Source organism: Anas platyrhynchos, chromosome 1 (assembly GCF_047663525.1).
Source record: "Anas platyrhynchos isolate ZD024472 breed Pekin duck chromosome 1, IASCAAS_PekinDuck_T2T, whole genome shotgun sequence".
Lineage (NCBI taxonomy): Eukaryota > Metazoa > Chordata > Aves > Anseriformes > Anatidae > Anas > Anas platyrhynchos.
The window spans coordinates 75356632-75377607 of record NC_092587.1 but is presented as its reverse complement, the minus strand read 5'-3'; the positions used below and the strand labels follow the sequence as shown (position 1 = coordinate 75377607).

At 43.3% G+C, this 20976-nt stretch overlaps 1 protein-coding gene across 3 annotated transcripts in view; it reads left to right on the top strand.

Moving 5' to 3' along the window:
• Window positions 1-6080, top strand: part of RASSF8 (Ras association domain family member 8) — a 91021-nt gene extending 84941 nt beyond the window's left edge. For all 3 annotated transcript variants that reach the window (XM_027450014.3, XM_027450015.3, XM_027450013.3), the window contains 2 exons: window positions 397-541; window positions 1667-6080. In XM_027450014.3, coding sequence (XP_027305815.1) covers window positions 397-541; window positions 1667-1788 — 267 coding nt within the window. In that variant the 3' untranslated portion in view covers window positions 1789-6080. The remainder of the gene's footprint in view (window positions 1-396; window positions 542-1666) is intronic.
• Window positions 6081-20976: the final 14896 nt, after the last annotated feature.

The following is a 20976-nucleotide window of genomic DNA, read 5'->3' as shown; positions in this document are numbered from 1 at the left end:
GTATTCTCTTTTTAGGAACAGAAGAGCTAAATGAGCTATCCATGTTGTGATGGGCACTTTTGGCAGAGCTTGCTCTTTTTTTTTTTTGCCCACACTTTTATTTGCTTTTCTGAGGTGATAAGAAACATCCACTAGTCATTCAAAAAGCAATATAAATAGACCACTAGTAACCCCAAGTAAGAAGTAGTAGTGAGCATTGACTTGCTTTCTAAATTACAAGAGTAAAACAGCTTTCAATGCTTTCATTTGCATTTGAATTTAAAAAAAAAACACATAAAACACACACAGAAGTTTTCTCTTTGAAAGGAGGAACTACATGTTGTCCAATTGCAAACAGTCTTGAAATGCTGCTTTTTGCTTGCTGCTGCTCAGCAAATATTTTCTCTTTCCTGGCAGGACAGGGAACAAGAACTGGAGCAACTGACAAAGGAGCTGCGACAGGTCAATCTCCAACAGTTTATCCAGCAAACAGGAACGAAGGTCACGGTGCTGCCTGCAGACCCCATTGAGGTGGAGGCCCCACATGTGGAGCTCGAGAGAGGTGCAATGCTCAGAATGGTTTTGGTGGGAGGGAGAAGGGGATGACAACACGTGTACATGCTGCATTACTGCTAGTCCTCACACATCAAGTGTATGCTTGGTTAGCAAAGAAGCTAGCAAAATATTAACGGAGAATGGTGTGAAATATTTCTCCTAATCTCAAGGGTTTAGCAAGCTATAAATACAGCACAGTATGTTGGTAGCTTCTCTCTCACTGTGCCTAAGCCTGTGTTTGTCCCATCTGTAGTGTGTTAGGCCATTATCTCTCAAATATGGCCAATGTGGCTGCAGGCACATAAGCTGGCACGTAGGGTGGTTGCATGTCTGACATTGCTCGTCATCTGGTTTCTTCCTCTTCTGGGGGGTTATGTTGTCAGTTTAGAAAAAGGAATGCATCTGGATCTCAAGAAATCCCAGACAGCAGCTGCATGGGAATAGGATCTAACCCAGCTGGGCGTCCAGGCACCTGCACAGATGGCTGTTAACAGCATGTGCAGACTGACTTTGCCCGCGGTGAGATCAGTGCATTCTGCATATGCCCACAGCTGAATTCAGAATTTTCTGCTCAGGAACATGGGAGCACTTTAAATGCATGCAAGAACCGGCACAAGCAGAAACTTCTTTGCTTTCTGTTGCCTCTGCTGTGTTGTGCCTTATCTAGTGGTCTGCTTACATAGACCTGTTTGTCTCAGCGTTCCCTTTAGCTGTAAACTTTCAAACCAAAAGGTATTGGTAGGGTAAGAAGGTGGGAAGAGGAGACAAAACAACCAGGCCTTAAACATCAGCACTTGAAGAGTATGAAGTTTCTCTTTCAAGTGTGCAGGAAGTGTTGAGTTTATGTACAGGTACAAGTTCTTTCTGCACATTGCTACATAAATGTATTGCATGTGTATGTGTTCCTTGTGGAAGGGTAATTATATTGAGTAGATATACCTCTATTTTGCAATGAGTGGGAAGTGTGCACCTCAGATCTCATCGCTTCCTAGTCAGGTATTTGGGTTTTTTGGTGTGTGTGGTATTCTTTTTCTAACCTGCACTAACTGCACAACTAAGCAGGAAGAAGACAGGTGTTCTACGGATGCTGCTCTTGATGATGACTTTTCTAATTGCTGTCTTTCTTGTGCAGAGCCAACATTTCAGTCTGGGTCATTGAAGCGCCCTGGCTCATCGAGGCAGCTCCCCAGTAACCTTCGGATTCTGCAGAATCCCTTGTCGTCTGGTTTTAACCCGGAGGGCATTTACGTATGACAGTATATACCTCTTCTGGAGAGGACCTAGCAAGGTACCCTGGACAAGATACACTTGTTTTATTCTGCCAATGATGAATGGAAGAAGCTTTTTTCTGTTAAGCCACCATGTGTTTTTTTTTCTTCCTCCAACATACCACTTGGAGCCATACCCTGTGCACTGATGCTAAAGAGACAGGAACTGTCTCAATTCTTAATTGGCAACAATGAACTTGCTGTCACGCAGCTAGAGTGCAAAAACCTTCATTTGTTTTTGCTACTTCAGAAGTGTTCGGGAAAGTATTATTCCATGTATAGGCGTAAATAAAAGACTGAGGGTGAAGGAAACCATGTATGCAGCTGATCTGAGGTTTAATTTATTCCATTTAATCAATGGACGTGTGAATGTTGACCTTTTATATTTTTTTATTTTTAACTTGTGAATAATCATGTATGGTTGTACATCCGTCTGACAAGGTGACTTTAACTTGCATGTACAAACATCCACCATTTGATCAAGTACAACAACTTGCAATGCAGAGAGTTGTTTTGAGTGCTGAACTTTTAAGATGGTTTCTCACCACTGACTTTGTTAATTTCTGTTGTGGGTCGTGTGTCCTGTTCCATCCATTGCTACCTTTTAAGGCTTGAAAAGTGAGTCTGTGGGATTTACTTGCTGTTGAGTCTGCCTTGAATGAAGCACCTAGTGTTCAAAAGACTTGTGGAATTTAAACCTTGGCTTGGTAAGAATATTTACAGCATATGATTGAGGATGCACTAGTTAGATGATATTTTATTATATAGAATGTATATTTGAAATATTTTGCCACATTGTATATGCCTTTTGAGAAAAGAACAAGTAAGAAATTGTCTTCATTTATCTCACCAAAAGAGAGTAGGAGGCTTTCACTGTGTGTGATTTTGTACTTTATTTTTACCACTAGCCATTACAGTGTTCTTGTTTTGCAATAAATCTTGCTGTTGGAGGAGAGAAAACAAAACAACACAAATGAGCATCCTCTTCCAGCTTTCCAGAATTCACTTAAGTTTTGTGGAGGGAAGAAATCTGGCAGAGTCCTGTGAAGTGAATAGCAGAGCTTCTACTGACTTGAGCAGGGCCAGGATTTTATTCCAGGTCCCCAGTAATAAATGGTAGGCTTTAGCCCCTTTGAAAGATGTATTTCTACTTAGTCAGTTACAGATCATAAAGCTTACAAGAAGGAAATCTGGATTTTTTTTTATTTTAACAACAACAAAAAAAAAGTGATAATATTACATCTTGATGTCACTATAATGCAATCAAAGCTAAGCAAAGTTTTTGACAAAATGGCTTCTGTGCAGAAAGAAAGATACTACCAAGTAGCATGTTAGTTATAGGCCTCGACATTGATTGAGAGTGTGCACACCAAGTTTCCAGAGAGAGTTTCTGGCATCAGTGAGACACTTGATATACATTAGGAGGCTACAACCTTGTGGATGAGTCAGAGAATGGGTGGGCCTTACCTAGTTGCATTTTGATTTCGGATTGCTGTTTTAGTAGGAACTCAAACTATTATCCACACATTTGAGTTCACCTTGACATGACAGGACTCACAGTATGTTCACTGCAGTATTTAATACTTAGGTCCCCAGCACATAAATGCAAAGGGTAACCCCAGACTTCAGTGGGTGGCAAAATGACAAAACTCCTGATGCCTTTTGTTAGGTGAGGATTTTACCACTGGTAGGAAACTCCCAGCTTTTTGCCATAGAAAATGCTGAAGAATTTTAAACTCCTAGCATCCTCTTGTGTCAATTTACTGATGTGCAGATAAATGTTAATTTAAATTTCCTTCTTCTTTTTTTTTTTTTTTTTTGAAGGGGGGACTTTAAAAAAGGAACTTTTTTTAAAAGAAAAAGAAACAACAAAAAAAAAGGAAAGTCCTAGTCATAGTGACAAATGGAAGCTTTATAAGATATAGTAGATGAAGGACTCCTGAGTGTTTAATGCATTTTTCCTTTCCACTTATTAATAGCTTCATATATTCTAAAAATGCTGCTGTATTTAGACTAACAGCAACAGATAAGGCTGTGAATATATAAAGGACCTTTCCAAATGGACTCTGAATTTTTAATGGTTAAATTATCAGGTCTTTTTTTTTCCTCGTGAGTAACTGGAAAATGAGATGTTCCTACCCGAGTAATCTTTGCAGTGCTCACAGATTTTACTGTTAGTTATCACAATTCTGTGCTCATGTTTACTGTGCCCATAACTTTGTATGAAAAAGAGAATGTGTATATATATAAATATATATATTAAAAAAGTGTAAAATATACATAGTTTGGGGACGATATCTGTCCAAGGTACTTGAGCATATATGCCTTACATTCTGGGTTCAATTTACAGAAAAAAAATGGCCATCTCCAGTGGATATCTTGCATCTTCAGCACCTCCTCTTGACATTAGAGAACTGAGGCACTCAGCACCTTGCAAAGTCTGGCCCGAATTATGCTGCATGGGGGCACAGGGGGACACAAGGAAAAGCCTGTTGCAATCTCAGCCTTGTACTGAGATGAAGCAATTTTAAGGCAGATTAGTGTACTTACCCAGCTAGTGCTTGTGTCATACTTTAAGTAACTGGTCCGTCTCCCACAGATATCAGTTTGAAGTTATTGAACTCTTGGATCATAAAAGCTGCCCTCTTTTTCTGCCAGGCTGTTCTTTAGGTTGGAGAGAAGAGGAAAAGGATTTAAAGGAAGGGGAGGAGCAGCTTTGGAGGTCTTGAGTTACAGCTTCGTAATAGAACCTAAGAAGGATTTTCCCATTTAAGTTTTTTGTTTTTGTTTTTTTGTTTTTTTGTTTTAAAGGTATCTGCTGGTTGCAGCAGCCATTTGACAGAAGGGCCAGCCTGGAGCTGGCTCAGGAGTGACCACTGCATCATTGAGTGGACCCTCCATATCAGGGCTTTAGCATATGTCAAGGTGATATAGAAAACATTTACAGTTTCAACCACTGTTGTTGTGGGTAAGGAGAGGCGTTCGTATCTGAACATTTGTGAGACAGTGACAAATTCACAACCCCCTCTTCCCCCCCTCCTGTTGCTTATTAAATTTCACCCAGGTTAAAGTTTGTAGCATTTGCACCCTCTCTGTAAATAAACCAAAAAGAAATGGCATGCCCTTGCATTAAATGTGAATTGAATAATGTATTAGTTATAAAATTTCCTCACATTATGGTGGTAAGAGTTTTGCTTCTGATCAACTACAGAACCTCACTCTTTCTTTACAAAAATAGAAAATTTCATTTTCCGAAGTGTTTCAAACCTCCTCATGGGGCATTAGCAAAAAGGAAGCTACACATGCTAATTCTAACAAGTGCCATATTATGTACTGGCCAGCATGATAGTTCTTTTGTTTGCTTTAAATAGTTGAATACACAAGCACTATTTTCCAGTGCACAGGGAATTTATATGGAGAACTCCTGTAATTTATTACTAATGATAATTAACTGTGTTACCTCTCTCATCTGTGAGGATACAGTTTATTTTCACTGGTTGTTGGGGGAAAAAGGGGAGAGTGATTGTTTGGCAAGCCCATAGGGTAAGGCTGAGGTAAACATTCTAAATGCCCAAGCAACGGAGAAATGCAAGTCCCACTTTGAAAAGTGAGCCAGGAACCTGCCTCCCATTACCTTTCAGTGGGACTTAGGTTCCCAAGTGCCTGAATTGCTTCTGAAAATGCTGATAGCTTTGAGATTACTTGCTTTTCTAAACCCTAGCAAGTTGGAAGAAAGTTCTTCAGCAAGAGACCTATCACTAGCATTAGCAATATGCAAACATGTTTTCATTGTGAAGTTAGAGGGAAAAGATCGTTTAGTGAAATAAATCTCCTCTTGGGGCACTAATTGCCTTCTTTTTATTGTGAAGAGTATTGCATTATTTTAGTGAACTGGGATCATAAGAGTATGAGCAAAATATTGATCTTGTCATTTTTAGTGAGTTATCTTGAAGCATATAAATTCCTGATGTGCATTAACTTGAGTGAATTGGGCCTTAATGATCAATATAAATAACAAAACTGTATTCAGATATTTTTTTCCATAAAATAGTCTCTAATAGTCTGTACTGTATTAAAATAAGTGTTAAAGTGTTACTTTTATATTACACTTTTATTTTTTTTAGAACATTGAAACATGCATGTTTATTCTATTTGCTACAGTATTTTAATGTTTTGGATGAAGGCCATCGGTTGTATGGAGATGACAAAACAATCATTCTGTCTATTTATTCAGTATTGCTGCTTAAAGTTTTCAAAATAAAGCTTTCAATGCCAATATAGTGACTAATTGAAAGCTGTTCTAGCTCTCTTCAGACCTATTTTCTATGTTTATATAAACCTAAAGAAGTGAAACTTGGTATATAAACTGTTATACCAGCGAAGAATTGTTGCAATAATGTTGTGGGAATGGTTGAGGGTATGTGTGGTATATACATAAATACATGCATGCAGTGAATGCATTTAGGCCTTGAGTAAATGAAGTGCTGAAGAATGTTCAAATCCTTTGCCATCTTGCAAGCAACTTACATGTGTGACCAAATACTGGCTAATGCATCGTACTAGTGTGCAGTGCTTATGAGAGACACAGCAAGTAGATGTGGTTGTAAAGATCTGGGGCCCTTTGAACCAAATATGGCTTGACCATATTCTTGAGAATTCCATAGATGTGTTTCTGAACTGGGCCTAAAAGTGTGCTCTGATGGAAAAATCTTTACGTTGCAGCAAAGATGTCTCATTTCAAGCATAGCCAGTACCTCTGAAGGTACCTCTGAAAATTCAAAGAGTTCTGAGATGGGCAGAGGGTTCTGAGATGGTTCAAGTATGGCCACTGTATTTAGTAGAGGGTATCAAAATGCAGAGAATAACACTCACCTTCATGAATATGGTCACCCAGTGAAACTAATGGGTCTCTAACTGGAGAGACTTGAGTTGCTGAAGCTTTAACATTGAGAAGCAATGCCAATTAACTGTGAAAACATTAATGAGCATTTGATTACTGCTCTGCTTCAGTGCAGGATAAAAATCTGTACTATGTGTAACTATATTTTGTCATTTTAAAAAGCTTCTATTTTTGATTATTCTCATGAACAGTTGATGAAAGATATTGAATATGCTCCCATACAATAAATTCCCCTCTGAAACTTTGGGTCTTTACAGTTCATGGTTTGCTGGAATTGCACTATACATCTCGCGGACATCTCGCATACAGCTACTGGAACTGTGTCCATCAAAGAAGAAGGTGATGTTCTGTATGTCCAGACCTCAAGTGCTTCCAGAAACGGCCTTATGTTGAGCATTAGGGCGCTGAATGCTCCCAGATGGCAATTTACTTGGGGGCAAGGGACATGCAGATGGTCAGTGTGAGGCCTCCACCAGAAAGTGTGCACAAACTATATTTTCAGTATAAATGCTGCCTGGGAACTGGAAGAGATGGAGGAGCTTGTTTTCACATGAGGAGCTATTACAAAGATTAATATTCATCCCAAAATGATAGAATTGGTCTGCAACTCAGGCGAAGTTTAACTTTTAAAGCAGAGAGGCAGGGGTTTGTTTGGAGATGATCAAGGAGAGAAATTGAACAGCCAGAATCTTCACAGAAAAGAAAAAAAAAACACATGCACACACAAAAAAAAAAGGTGCACGCATGCTTCAGCAGGAAGAAATCAAGCTTTGAGCAAGGAACTGAAGGCTCGGTTCAGGCTTAATTCTTGTGCTGAAGACACCAGAGCCTGTGAAGATCCCTTGAGTTTATTTTTGTTGATCAAGGCAAGGAACTCATCACAGCCAGGGAATTGTTATTTAAGCTATCCATATACAGTCCATAGTCTAATATCCTACCAACCATCTTTTCCTAAACCAGCTGGAACCTAATCTTATTTGCTGATCTAACAGTAGTAGGACTGTGGACAGGCAGTAAGGTAATGCCATGAGCTTTACTGAAACCCTAGCAAGTGGCATTCATATTGGAAGGACCATGTAGGTTGTAGAGGACGTCTGTTCCTGAAAGCTGCCCTTTTCTGCATCTGTCCAAGTCAACTGGCTGCTTTCTGTGGTAACCAAGGTTTCCCAGCACCCTCAGCAGAGTCAGTGGCACAGCTAATGGTTCTGATCTTTTGCTTTCCTTTATAGAACAAAGTGATATATTTGTGCATGACTGCTGCAGCACTAACTAGCTTATTGTAACTGGACCCCTAATGAGTTGCAAAACCAGACCAGATCAATGGTCCATTTCATTTAAAAGCCATTCTGGGTTCTGCTTGTTGCACCCTTGTCAGCTAGGTACTATTTCCTTATAAACCCGATTTTTAATGACTGTTTCAACTAACTTCTCTAGTGTCTGAATTACAACACAATAAGCGACAGTCCCCATTATTGCCTTTCTTGAAAATGATGTATTTGCTACCTTTGGTATTGTAGCTAATGGTAATTTCTAGGTCAGCCACTGTTTCATCATTAACTTTCTCCAGAAATACTGGATGGAGGCAGTCTCAGCTGCTCTGACTTGTTTGATTTTTCCAGGTGGGTATGCTGTGCACTGTGTCCCCTCCTTTGCAACGCATTCCCTGTCTGTGTTCTGCCAGGTCACCAAGCAGTGGCTTTGATTTGTTAAGTGTGAGCAACTGCCAGGTGGGTGACTTGAAAGAGCCTCTTCAGAATGTGGTAGTGCAGTGAGGAACTTGATGCAAGCAGAGGTGATGAACTTAACTGAGCACCCTCACCACCTGTCTGATCAGCTCAGCCACTGCCAGTGTCTATGTACTGCTTCTGGTGGGTCTGTCCATGTCCCCTGGGGCAAGAAACTTCCTCGTTGTTGTACACACAGCCCTGGTGTTTCTCTCCTGTGTGTGTGATAAGCTCTGCAGTGACTCATGCCTAAAAGAGATGTCCACCTCTCTTGCAAAATAAATTTTGTTTGTTTTTATTTTATGGAGATGCTTTTCTGATCTGAATCCCTGGCTGTGGAAGGGCAGCAGGAATCTCTGCATTCTGTTATGTGGTGGGAGAGGTCATCAGAGTGACCTGTTTAGTTTAGTCATCCAGAGGTTGAATGGTGAAAGGCAGCTACACCAGAAGGGATCTTCAGCTGCAACAGTCGCCAGTTGGGTGTCAGTCTCTAGATTTTGCTTGGGTCCACATGAGTTAAGTATGTATGACCTTTCAGTTTCCAGTCCTCTAAGTCACAGGTATATCAAGGAAAAGCAAAGTTATGGAAACAACGTGAAGCTCACTCAACGGGACAGATTCTTGAACAGTAATACACAGATGAATGGTATTTGGCCTGTAACGGTTATAAGCTATATCCCACACCCCTGTCTCATTTAATCACGTTATTAGTTGCATACATTATGGCTCATTCCACAACAGCATGCTTTCATTTAAGCTGTTACTGCAAAATATGGAATTTATGCTATGCTCCAGCTATAAATTGATGCTAGTTCCAGCTATGTTTTCCCCCTTCTGTGCATGTTTTTGTATGTGCTATTTTGTGTCTGTTGATTTGGCTATGCACTTTGTCTTGCTTTACCCCTCTGCAGCAGGAAGAAAGAAGACAGTAATTGGGAGGTCTAGTGTGAAAATGCAACATAAAATTACTAATATTAAATCCTGGATCAAGGTGGATGGAATAAAAGTTTCTTTTTAATGAATGCAAGTTTGAAGAAAAATCTTCAGAACAGTTCCAGCTGGGCATATGAATGGTCTGCTTAAAAACAAACAAAAACCCTTTTGCCAATAATCAGCTGCCTAGGTATTTTAAAAAGGAAGGCTTCTGGTAAACAGAAAAGGAGAGAGGGGTAGATGTGCACCAACAGCTGTAACCCAGTTACTTGCCCTGCAGCCCCTTTCAGTACTTGTGTGATAGAAAGTGAAGGGTATCATCCAGCTTTAGAGGCAGTGACAGTTGCTAAAATAAAACGCAGGCCAGCCTTTAAATGGGGAATAACTGGAATGTCTTTGTTGCTGCCCATGAAGCTTCTCATAAATTTGTACCTGTCACAACCTGCAATGATATACCCTTTTTATTAGGTGTACCAACCTCCTTTTGATTAAATGTTGTGTGTGAGAAAAGATGATTTGATTTTAGCAGTCAGTATCAACCTGAGGTGAACTTTGATCAGTGAGGTAGAAGTGCCCTTTTGGAAAGCTGATGAGAAACCCAAGAACACTGGCTGACCTTTTACCATGCTTTGGTGCTGTAACGTTGTCTTAACTGTTATCTTGACCTAGCCGATCTGCATCATGGTTACCAAGACTATGACCTCGATTCTCCATTGTCATGTAGCTTGTCTCATGAACAAAACCAGCATGGCTGAGACACTGACACAGCTGAACGAGAAAGGTAGCAGTGTCCGTTAGCTGTGCGTTGGTGTGAAAGGCTACACGAGATGCAGGGCACCCGATAGTTGTGCCCCCTTTGACTCTGTCAGATCACTGCAATTACAGCAAGGTCTACACGAGAGGGCAGCAGCACATGCTGACATGCCTCGAACAGCACAGTCACAAAGCCACGTTGCAAAGCAGCTTTTCTGGGCATACAGCACACAATAGGGAATCGTAAAATACACAACATGCCACCTTTAAATGCATTCTTGCAGGAAGGACACAATAATACTTATAAAGAGCTGCCCATGTTGCAGCATGCGTGTGGCGTGATGCAGTTCCCACAGTCTCTGTGAGGCAAGCTAAGGCCCTTCTGAAACCTTAAGTACAGACGTGGGCTGAAGCATTCCGTCTCTGAAATTATATTGTGCCTGGGACTGGGAAGCTCTTGTTTCTCTTTACAGCTTTGCCACAGATTTCCTGTGTGTGACCTTGGGCAAGCTACTATAATCCCTCTGGATTGGAGTCCCCCAGCTGTAAGCTTGAGATAATACTGCTTCATCCCCTTTGACTTTGTCTATATATACTGCAAGCCCTGTGGGGAATGGTGTCTTGTTTCCTATTTGTTTGGCAAACAGTACTTAGCCCTGTGTGGTCCTGTTCATGGCTGTGCCATCTCGATAGTATTGCAATAAAGTATATTTTTTCATTGTACCCAGAGAATGACAAAAAGTCACTCTGAGTTGGTTTTACTTTAGAGTAAGAGCAAGATGCAGGTGTGACGAGGGAAGCTGGGGGTTTCTGAAGGTGAATTCTTGTTTAGCTTTAAATTGATTTTTTTTTTTCTAAAGGGATACAAAGGAAAGGCAAGTAAAAGAATAACAAACAAACAAAAACTCTTATTTCAACTTTAGTTCAACTGATTCTTCTTCCAAAACAATGCTATTACAAGAGGCAGCCTAACTCCTTTCCCAAGTGCTACTTGCACGTGTGTTGTAGCTAATCAATAGAAATGATTGACTGAACAGGCGGAGATTTCCTCGCTGGTCCTAAAAGTTCCAGTATTTCCACAGGCCTGCTGATGTTCTAGGAACGTACAAGCAACTAGTAATCCCCTGTGACAGGCTGCCATTTCATGATTGTCTGTAGAAACCTAGGTGTCCTTTGGTATTATAGTGGCTGAAGAGGGAAAGTGCACAAGAGTTACATCGTACAAAAAGGCTGCCTTTTTTTTTTTTTTTTTTTTTTTTTGATTCTGATGTGTTTTCTGAAAGCACTTCCCCCAAAAATCTTCAACAAGCCGTCAAGCTGCCCTTACTCTGGAGACCTATAAAGAATGAGCAACCTTCAACGATGCTCAGTACAAAGACTTAACCCTTCTGCTCAGTTCTGAGATTAATGATCATTTTAAGGAACTGCCATCTGATCCACTTACGTTATAGTTAGTGAGCTACAGGCGTTTGACAAAGCAATGAGTAATCAGCCCCACAGCACTTTATCTCATATCCTGCTCAATAAGTTCTTGCTACCTTTGTCCACAGTCACCTCAGGAAGTGTACAGCTGGAAGCACCTCCTTCTATGAAAATCTCTCCTTTGATAGAAAAATGGACTTAGTCCATCCCAGGCATGCAATAACGCAGATAACCACATACTTCACGTCATGTGAGCACATGCACAACAGCCCAGTAGCCTGAGAAGTGTAAGTACCTAGTGAAACGACATGTTTGACACATCTTCATTCATTGTTGGAACACAGTCTAAAAGTCCCAAGAAAGAAAGTCTGTTATAATATGAGCACACACATACATGTGCATGTAGTCAGTCACTAGACACTATTATTGCTCTTGTCAGATTGGGTAATTAAGGCCCAGGGAGGTGAAACTATTATTTTGTTATAAAGTATCAGGTTTGTGTTTTCTTGTAGTGCAGATCATCAAGACTCCAGTTACCTCCACCACTTTTTCAGCTTCACGAGGTAAAATATTCTTAGAGCCTGAACTAAGAGCAAGTGAAAACTTCCTATCATCATTCTGTCTCCTTTTGGCTCATATAGGAAATGCATACACTCTCTGATGCACAGCAGATGGGTGCGCTGCATTTCATGGCTCCCATGTCTGATTAAAACCAGAAGGTGAAAATGTAACTGAAGGGTATTAGTAAAAGGAACTCCATCTGGGTGATGCAATTCTGGGGCAGCTGCAACTGGGGATAAAAATTTGACTGACTTCTACTTCTTCAGGTAACTGTACCTAGCTAACTGCTTTCTCTTGCATACACAAGTTGCCTACTTTGGTAGGAAAGCCATGCAGCAAATCCAAAAAGAGCAAATTGTAATTACCCATTTATTTTGTTCCTGTAACAGAAGCAAAAACTGTGTATGGCATAACTATATTTTGATTTCAAGACACCCCAGGATCTACAGTGGTTTGAAACTACATGTCAAAAAAAAAAAGAGCGTTTCACAGGGCTGTTCCTGCTGCAGTTCTTAATTGCATGGCTGAATTGCAGTTGCACCTGCTTCATGCTGTTGGTAACAGGGACCGATCAGAAGCAAAAAAAGGTTTCCTGTTCTCAGCGTGCTGTTGTGACAAGTGATGGGGCAGTGGTTCTGACCTGTCTTTCTGTTCCTCTGCTCCTTCTGTCCCAGCCAGAAACTCAAGACTCACAATGCAGTGGTGCCTTCAGTCAAAAGAGGCAGCATCCATCTTGATGGCATTGTCACATGGATTCACAGGTAACATGTATGGAGAGCCCTTTACAGGTCTCTTCCATTAAAGGGAAGCCCTTTACAGGCTTGTACAAGTGTAAACGATGTGACTGTACCCACTAGGGAAAAGGCTAGGGTAGCCCTCAGCCACCAGCACACTGCTCCAGACCAGGCAGCTTTGTTTCAGCAAAAAGATACAGATGATCTCCAAGTACAACAAAAGTGATGTTGTACCTTGTCACTGACTTTGATGGACACATGAATTGCCCTCTACTCCTTTGAATGTATGGCCATGGAGTCACTAAACCCAGGCAAACCCATGACATTACAATGTATTTCTAAAACAGTTATTGCAGACTCAGCATGCTCAGCAATTGCAGGAAACAGCTAGACTCTTGGGAATGCCTTCGAGGCCTGGCAGGACACTGATGGGAGCATGCATCCCATAGATAGCTCCTGGGACATGGTATACGGATTACTCTTGAAGGTCATTTAAAATAACTGTACTTACATTGTAATTTACAGAACTGGAATTTGCACCCCTGACCAGCTGTGTTAGGCATTTTGTATAGCTGCTTCGTGTTTTGCAGGCAGACGGGTGGTAGATCTTCACTTTCTTATTTCTCAGTTCTGTAGAACAAATCATAGAATCACAGAATCATAGAATATCCTGAGTTGGAAGGGACCCTTAAGGATCATCAAGTCCAACTCTTGACACCGCACAGGTCTACCCAAAAGTTCAGACCATGTGACTAAGTGCACAGTCCAATCTCTTCTTAAACTCAGTCAGGCTCGGTGCAGTGACCACTTCCCTGGGGAGCCTGTTCCAGTGTGCAACCACCCTCTCTGTGAAGAACCCCCTCCTGATGTCAAGCCTAAATTTCCCCTGCTTCAGCTTAACCCCGTTCCCGCGGGTCCTGTCACTGGTGTTAATGGAGAAAAGGTCTCCTGCCTCTCGACACCCCCTTACGAGGAAGTTGTAGACTGCGATGAGGTCTCCCCTCAGCCTCCTCTTCTCCAGGCTGAACAGGCCCAGTGCCCTCAGCCGTTCCTCGTACGTCTTCCCCTCCAGGCCTTTCACCATCTTTGTAGCCCTCCTCTGGACACTCTCCAACAGTTTCATGTCCTTTTTATACTGTGGTGCCCAGAACTGCACACAGTACTCGAGGTGAGGCCTCACCAGCGCAGAGTAGAGCGGGACAATCACCACCCTTGACCTACTAGCGATGCCATGCTTGATGCACCCCAGGACACGGTTGGCCCTCCTGGCTGCCAGGGCACACTGCTGGCTCATATTCAGCTTGCTGTCTACCACGACCCCCAGATCCCTCTCTTCTAGGCTGCTCTCCAGCGTCTCATCGCCCAGTCTGTACGTGCAGCCAGGGTTTCCCCGTCCCAGGTGCAGGACCCGGCACTTGCTCTTATTGAACTTCATGCGGTTGGTGATCGCCCATCTCTCCAACCTATCCAGATCCCTCTGTAAGGCCTTTCCACCCTCATTCGAGTACACAACTCCTCCAAGTTTGGTGTCATCAGCAAACTTGCTTAAAATACCTTCTACAAACTGCAGTCCAAACACACACCTTCCCAGTGTTGTGCCCAGAACACAAACAACCCATGTTTACACATGCATTTTTCTTTACTGATGGACTAGGAGTGCCCACAAACATCGTCTGATGACAGCAGCTTGTTAGACGATGGTAACTCCTCTCCCAGATGTTGAAGGATGCATAGGCAGCTTTCACTCTGATCCTTGCCCACACATATTCCCATCTTCTTTAGTTGCCTGTGTACCACTTGTAATAAGCAGTTCCTCTCTATTCCACATGTATTTTCTACTTTTTAAGCAGCCTGATACTAAACTGGTTTTCCCTACTCATTGTGTTGGTACATTCCCCTCTACAGATGCCTCCTTCCTGACTTTACTCTGGAAACTGAAGTCTTGAGTATAGTTAATTTAGTTTTCAGACCCAGCAAACTGTGCTTATGCCAAAACCAGAGCATCTGTAAGATTCTGTAGAACTGGAAAAAGCAACCACATTCATGCTTTCAGTCCCCTAAATCATAGCAGCTTCTCTCTAGAACAACAGAGGGCACCATTCTTCTCTCATAAAGCTGCAGCTGGAAGAGGCATAGCCTTGCATTTAAATAAAAGTTTGGGAACTATAACATTTCTCTTTCAGTAGGTGATTTGGATAGAATGTTCTTCCTCCAAGGAGGTTCGTCCTTGCATATCCCACATCCTGGGGGAAGGCCCTGGTTCAAAGCAGTTCTCAGGCAACTGCATTTCATCTCTCTTGTGGATCTTGTCCTTGTTTGCACTGAATAATTAAGCAGACACGTACTGAGAAATAGCTTTAGCCTATTGATTAGGGTATTAAATCTGGGCTAAGAGGAAACCAGAGTGCCAGTTCCTACCCCAGCTCCTGTAAACATCCATTATTTGTTTGTTTCTACTGGGCTTGTAACATAAAATGCACAAACAGGGCAGGAATCTAGGTTTCTCCTCTCAGGTGACTGCATTATCTTCTAATTATCGTGTTGTCCTACAGGTGCCTCCAGCACAGCCTCCCTGCCACCTGGCCAGTGCTGCCACTGCTGACAGCTTTGAAGTAAAGGACTGTATCTATTTCAGCTGCTGAAAACATGCTGATTTGTGCATCTACCACTGTGAAAGGCTTTGGGGCTGAGTTCTGACTAGGAGGCAGTGATACTCGTCGAGGCCCGGAGAGGGCAGGGGCACAAATGTGTCCTATTAACTGGTTTGTACTGCTCTCTTCTGGTCCCATTGTCTGTAGTGAATTCTGTCCCAGGCAGCTCCTGCCTCTGGGCTATGCCATGTAAGCAGCAGCAGGGTTATGCTGTGACCAGGACTGATGGCTGATCAAAGCCCCTTGGCTGCAGCAGAAAACAAACTAGGAGAGCTGCTGAGGCTGTGCTAGTGTGTTCCCTGCTCAGTGCAGCACAAGGGTCCAGAGGGTGCCAAAGACCTCCAGCTTTCCGAGGTACACCTTGAAAACAGATGTAAATGGAAGAACTGCATATGCAACACGTATGGTAGGGAAGGCTAGCAGCATCTGAATAAAGTTCAGGTATCCAACACGCGTAGCAGATGCTACTTGGGGGATAAGCACTACTGGTGCTCAAGTCGTTTTGTGGAGCCAAAGAAAGGCTGCTGTGCCTGCAAGCCAGTCTGGTCTGTCGTTGTTGTTTGTTTTTTACTTGCATCAGCTGTGCTAATAAAAGCTCTTGCCTTCCCCTGCAGACTCTGCTTATACCCACAGACCTTCACAGTAACAACATTACTACTCGAAAAATGGCCTCTGCCCGAACTGTTCCCTGATTAGTTTACTAGAGCCCCAGCTAATAAAAGAGGGTCGGGGAGATGTCGCCGCCGCCGCCATGATAACCGAGGGCACGCTCGGCACCGCCCAACGCCCCCAACGGGCGCCGTTGCCAGAGGAACCGCCGCGGCCCCGCCCGCACGTGCCCGGCAGCGTGCGCGGCGCTCGCGTGGGCGCGCGCGTGAGCGGCGGTTGCAGCCGTTGCGCGCCCGGAGTGCGGTGGGTGTGAGGCGATGGCGGGGGGGCGGCCGGGACCGGGACCGGGGCCTCGCCGGCCGCGTGAGGCGGCGCCTCTGGGTCCCGCCCTGCGAGGGGCTGCCCGTCGCGTGAGGAACAGAGCTCGGCTTGAACGTAAACGAAAGAAATACTGAATAAAGGCTTTCTGTGTCCCTGGCTGCCGGTCTTGCAGGCGCGTTTGGAGCTCTCGCTGCCGGTGAAAGCGCTGTTTGTGCGCCTCGGGCCGCCTCACTGTTGGAGAGGCTGTCCGCGCTGCCCTGGGTACAGCCAGGGGAAAAAGCTGGTCCTGCAGCTGGACGCTGGGGTGCGGTACCATGGGCTGTGCCGGCAGTGCTGATCTCTGCCAGGGAAATACTGATGGGGGTGACGCTACCACCACGCACCCGGGGCCTCGGGTCGCTGCAGTAAGCTGTCACCAGGTGTGAAGCCCCTCACACCGTAACTAGGCTGAGTGCTGTTCCTGTGTAGATTCGCTTCTTTACAATGTTATCTGTAAGCTAGGCTTGGTGCTTGCCTGCTGTCAGCTAACAGCAGGGCTGGAGCTGTAGCAATTTTGTTGATAGACTGCAGTGAGAATCGAATCCACTTCAGCATCTGTCAGATCAGTTGGCTCTGTAGTGCAGATATGACTCCGAACGCACTTGGGGAGCCAATTTTCTGCTGAGTAAGGGGGTGCCATATTTACATAGCTCTGAAGTCGTTCTTCAGAAATTGCTCGGTTGTGAGAGTAATGTGACCACAAGGTTTTCTTTTTTGGTAACTGGTTCTCCAGGTTTTGCTCTGGATAGAAGTATTTTGGAGCGAGAGCTAGCCTCACCTTTGAGCTTTGAGAGAAAGGCAAGCAGAGATGCAGCTAGGAGATGCTTCCCTTTACTGGCTGCTGGGCTGCAATCGTACGATCACACAGACAGCACTGCCCAGCAGATGTCTGTGTGCAGGGAACTGCTGATACCAGAGGATTGAGGGGACCAGTTCCCAAAGCACTCATCCAAGATTTGCGCTAGTCTGTGTTGTGCAGCTTCTGTTAGATCAAACACCTCGCTGTGAAAAACTGCGAGGGGGAAAGGAATGTGGACGTGTTTCTAATGAGGAGCAAGTCGGCATTTCTAATTTGATCCTAGATCTCAGCTGAAGTCAAAAATCTGTAGAGGCAAGTGATATCCCGTGCACCCGCTTTTAGACTAAACCAAGATAAACGGGAACAGGGAAGCTGAGCTTTAAAAATACATAATAAAAATAAATTAACAAACAAATAAATAAAAAGGCAGGCCTCTGTGAATGCTGGAGAAAGAGCTGTCCCCAGCCCCTTGGCCCTAGAGAGCAGCGTGAAATCACAGTGCCTGCTTTCTGGGAGACACAAGGGCATGTCTTCTCGCCCGTGCCAGGCGTCACCTGCCTCCTGTGGGGCACAGCAGGAGTGCCATTCCAGTAGGAGGCACGCTCGTGGCCCGGGAAAGGGCAGCAGCAGGTGCGGTGCTGCTAGGCGCCCTGTGAGTGCAGTGAGGCAGAACGGGCTCCGCCGCTCAACCCAGGGCAGGGCAGCTCCGTGCAGCCTGCGGCACAGCCGTAATCAAGGCTGCAGTGAGTTCAGTGTTCCTGACAGACTGACAGCCCTGGAGACCTGTAGCCATGGAAAGGGTGTAGAGTGTGAGGTGACAGTGGCAGTTCTCTCTGGCCCACACATGTCCAGGGCTTGCATGGCTGCTGCAAGTGGCAGGTGAAGGCCCCGGCTTCTCTGGGCTGTTTTGCAGCAAGCTACAGAGACTGCAGCATGATCAGAGACAGTAAATAGAGATTAACACTTTCTTGAGTGAAGATGGCTCTAAAAAAGCCAAGTGTTTTTCTATGGAGAAAAAAAGAAAACATGGTGTTTTTGTTACTTGCTTTCTTTAAGGTCACACTTTCAAGTTCATTTGTGCTAGTAGCAGGCAGGAAACTTAGAATCATAGAATCATAGAATATCCTGAGTTGGAAGGGACCCTTAAGGATCATCAAGTCCAACTCTTGACACCGCACAGGTCTACCCAAAAGTTCAGACCATCTCAAATGAAGGCAGAGATCACGTGACTCCAGGAGCTGATGTTCGAGGAGGAAAGGAAATACATTGTGAGACCCACAGACTATAAATTTACCAGTGCTGAAATGCAGTGCACACAGTCCCTGGGCTTGCTAGATGTTGAAGCCGTTCAGTTTGCCCTGACTAGAAGTGAAAATTAAACAAACAAAGAAAAGAGCCCCAAAACAGAGACTTAGGACCTACTCCAAAGCCCATTACACTTGAGAGAAGGACTCACGTTGACTTAATTGGTAGGTCAGGCCTTTCTTAAACAGAGCTGATAGTCAATTTGAGTTCCATAACTGTAATCTTTCCAAATAAAACTTTCATTGCCTTTAGTGGGAGTTGCATGATACTACCTTCCATTGGCTTAACAATCTCAACTGTGTTTGTTTAACACACTATAATGGAACCTTTCATGCCACTATAATATACTGGATGAATAAGAGCTGTTTTCAAAGTTTATTGCTTAAGAAAATACATTTACCAGCTTAAAGCCTTTATCTTGTGGCTTATGAGAAATAATACAGCACGTACCCAAGTGTGTGCAATAAATGCAGCACCCAGTCCTGCACTCTGAGCTCTGAGCACTCGGGAAGCACAGCTGAGAGTTGCTCCATATATGGCAGAGTTACAGAAAGTGTGTAGGAAATAACAAGCATTAATACTTGCACAGAAGTGAATGTATATTAAAGTCTGTCAGGCTGTTGTCCATTTATTTTTTTTGGGGTGTGTGTGTGTGTTTTTTTTTTTCATTGTTGTTTTGTTTTTAACTCTGAGAAAATGTGAAACGTACAGTTTGACTTAGGCTCCAAAGGGAACTGAGGAAGCCTGGAGTTGAATAATTGAAGCTGACTCTTAGGGTCCCTCTTGTCATTTGCCTTTTGCCTCCAGCAGCTGTTGATTATCAGTCTCAATTACAACTCCCCCCCCTTTAAAAAAAAACAAAAAACTGTTTGCTTTTGTTGGGCATTGCTATTATCTGAACACATATTTGTCTTTATGTTTTATGTAATAAAATTTAATAGACACTATTGACACTGTAACTTGGCATGAAGTCATTTGGCATGCTTGATTCTAGGGCTAATAAAAATAAGCCTTCCTGTTATTGTACATGGTAAATACTGAAATTGGTAAAACCCTATAAGGATCTTGGTTTATAGCCCAATGAAATCTAAACTGATTCATATTCCCAAAGGCTGGAAATATGAAAAAGACATACAGCCTGGTCTGCATCCAGGTTTCAAACCACCCACGTTGTTTATGAGGGGTACAGGTTTCTTTCTTTTTTTTTTCTCTCCTCCTTCCCCCCCCCCTTTTTTTTTTCCAAGTTGTTCATGAGGGGTACAGGTTTCTTGTTGCTTTTTTTTCCCTTTTTTTCCAGAGGTGCTAGTGGCTCCACTGTTTCTGTGAATATAATAAAACGGCGAGAAGGACCTCATACTTGGTAAGGCCAATTCCCTCCCTGCTGCGAGGAGCCGGAGCATGTAAGTGCATTCATCCCTGCATAAAGTAACAAGAGTTAAGCCGTTTAAGTATGCAGGTCAAAGTAGAGTAGTTGGTGAGTTATGGAGTTGAAGAGCTGCACCTCGTTCACGTTCACTCCTGTGATAATCCAGGGCACAGAGCAGGATCCAAAGACAACTGTGGTCAGTGGCAGGTTTTTCCATTACCTTTGATAACCTTTGAGTTCAGCCTGCAAATAGCTGACTTCAACAGCTGTAGGGATGTATTGCAGCAGCCTTCGGCCTGTTGCCACCAATTGATGGAAAATGCACATCTGCAGAGAGCCTTTCTATATCTTTTTCTAGTAGGAATTAATTTCATTATAGTTTCTACACAAAAAAAAAAAAAAGGCATATACCTGTTTCTTAACAATCCCGTTTGAATAGTTTAGAAAAGAGAGCTTATTTTTCACCACGGTCATTATTTTCTTCTGCATTTCAGAGGACTGCTGGAATCTGGACAAGTCTTGGAGTTTTCTGTGACATTTGTGCTCCAACTTCATTCATTGTCAGCACGGCCGTGAGTACAGAGTCATTGGTGTTGAAGAACCAGTAGAGGGAGCGCGAAACACTTCCTTTATATTTCTCTCTTACATAAACATTGGCTACCGTTTGAGGGTTTTCTTAATTTTATTTCCCTGGAATAGGAAGAATTTTTGAAAGAGAATGTGATCAGCGGCTCAGATATCAAATCCGTGTAAGTCAGTCTTTGGAGTGCTGCATTTCCACGCTATGAATTACCTGCCTGTTTCCACTACTCTATTCCCCCTACTGCTCTCCAACCCCCCCAACCCAAATGTTCAGTTTTCCTAGGTGCTTTCCAAGCAGGAATGTGCATCATTCCTCCAGAGTTCATGATGCTCATGCCATTAGATTGTCACGTGAATTGTAACATTTGCTCTTGGTAAACAAAGCTTACACCCAGCACCAGAAGTGTAAAATATTAATTTTAAAAGACACAATTAATATTTTGCAAGAGGGGAAGAAAGTAAACACCAGGAAGAA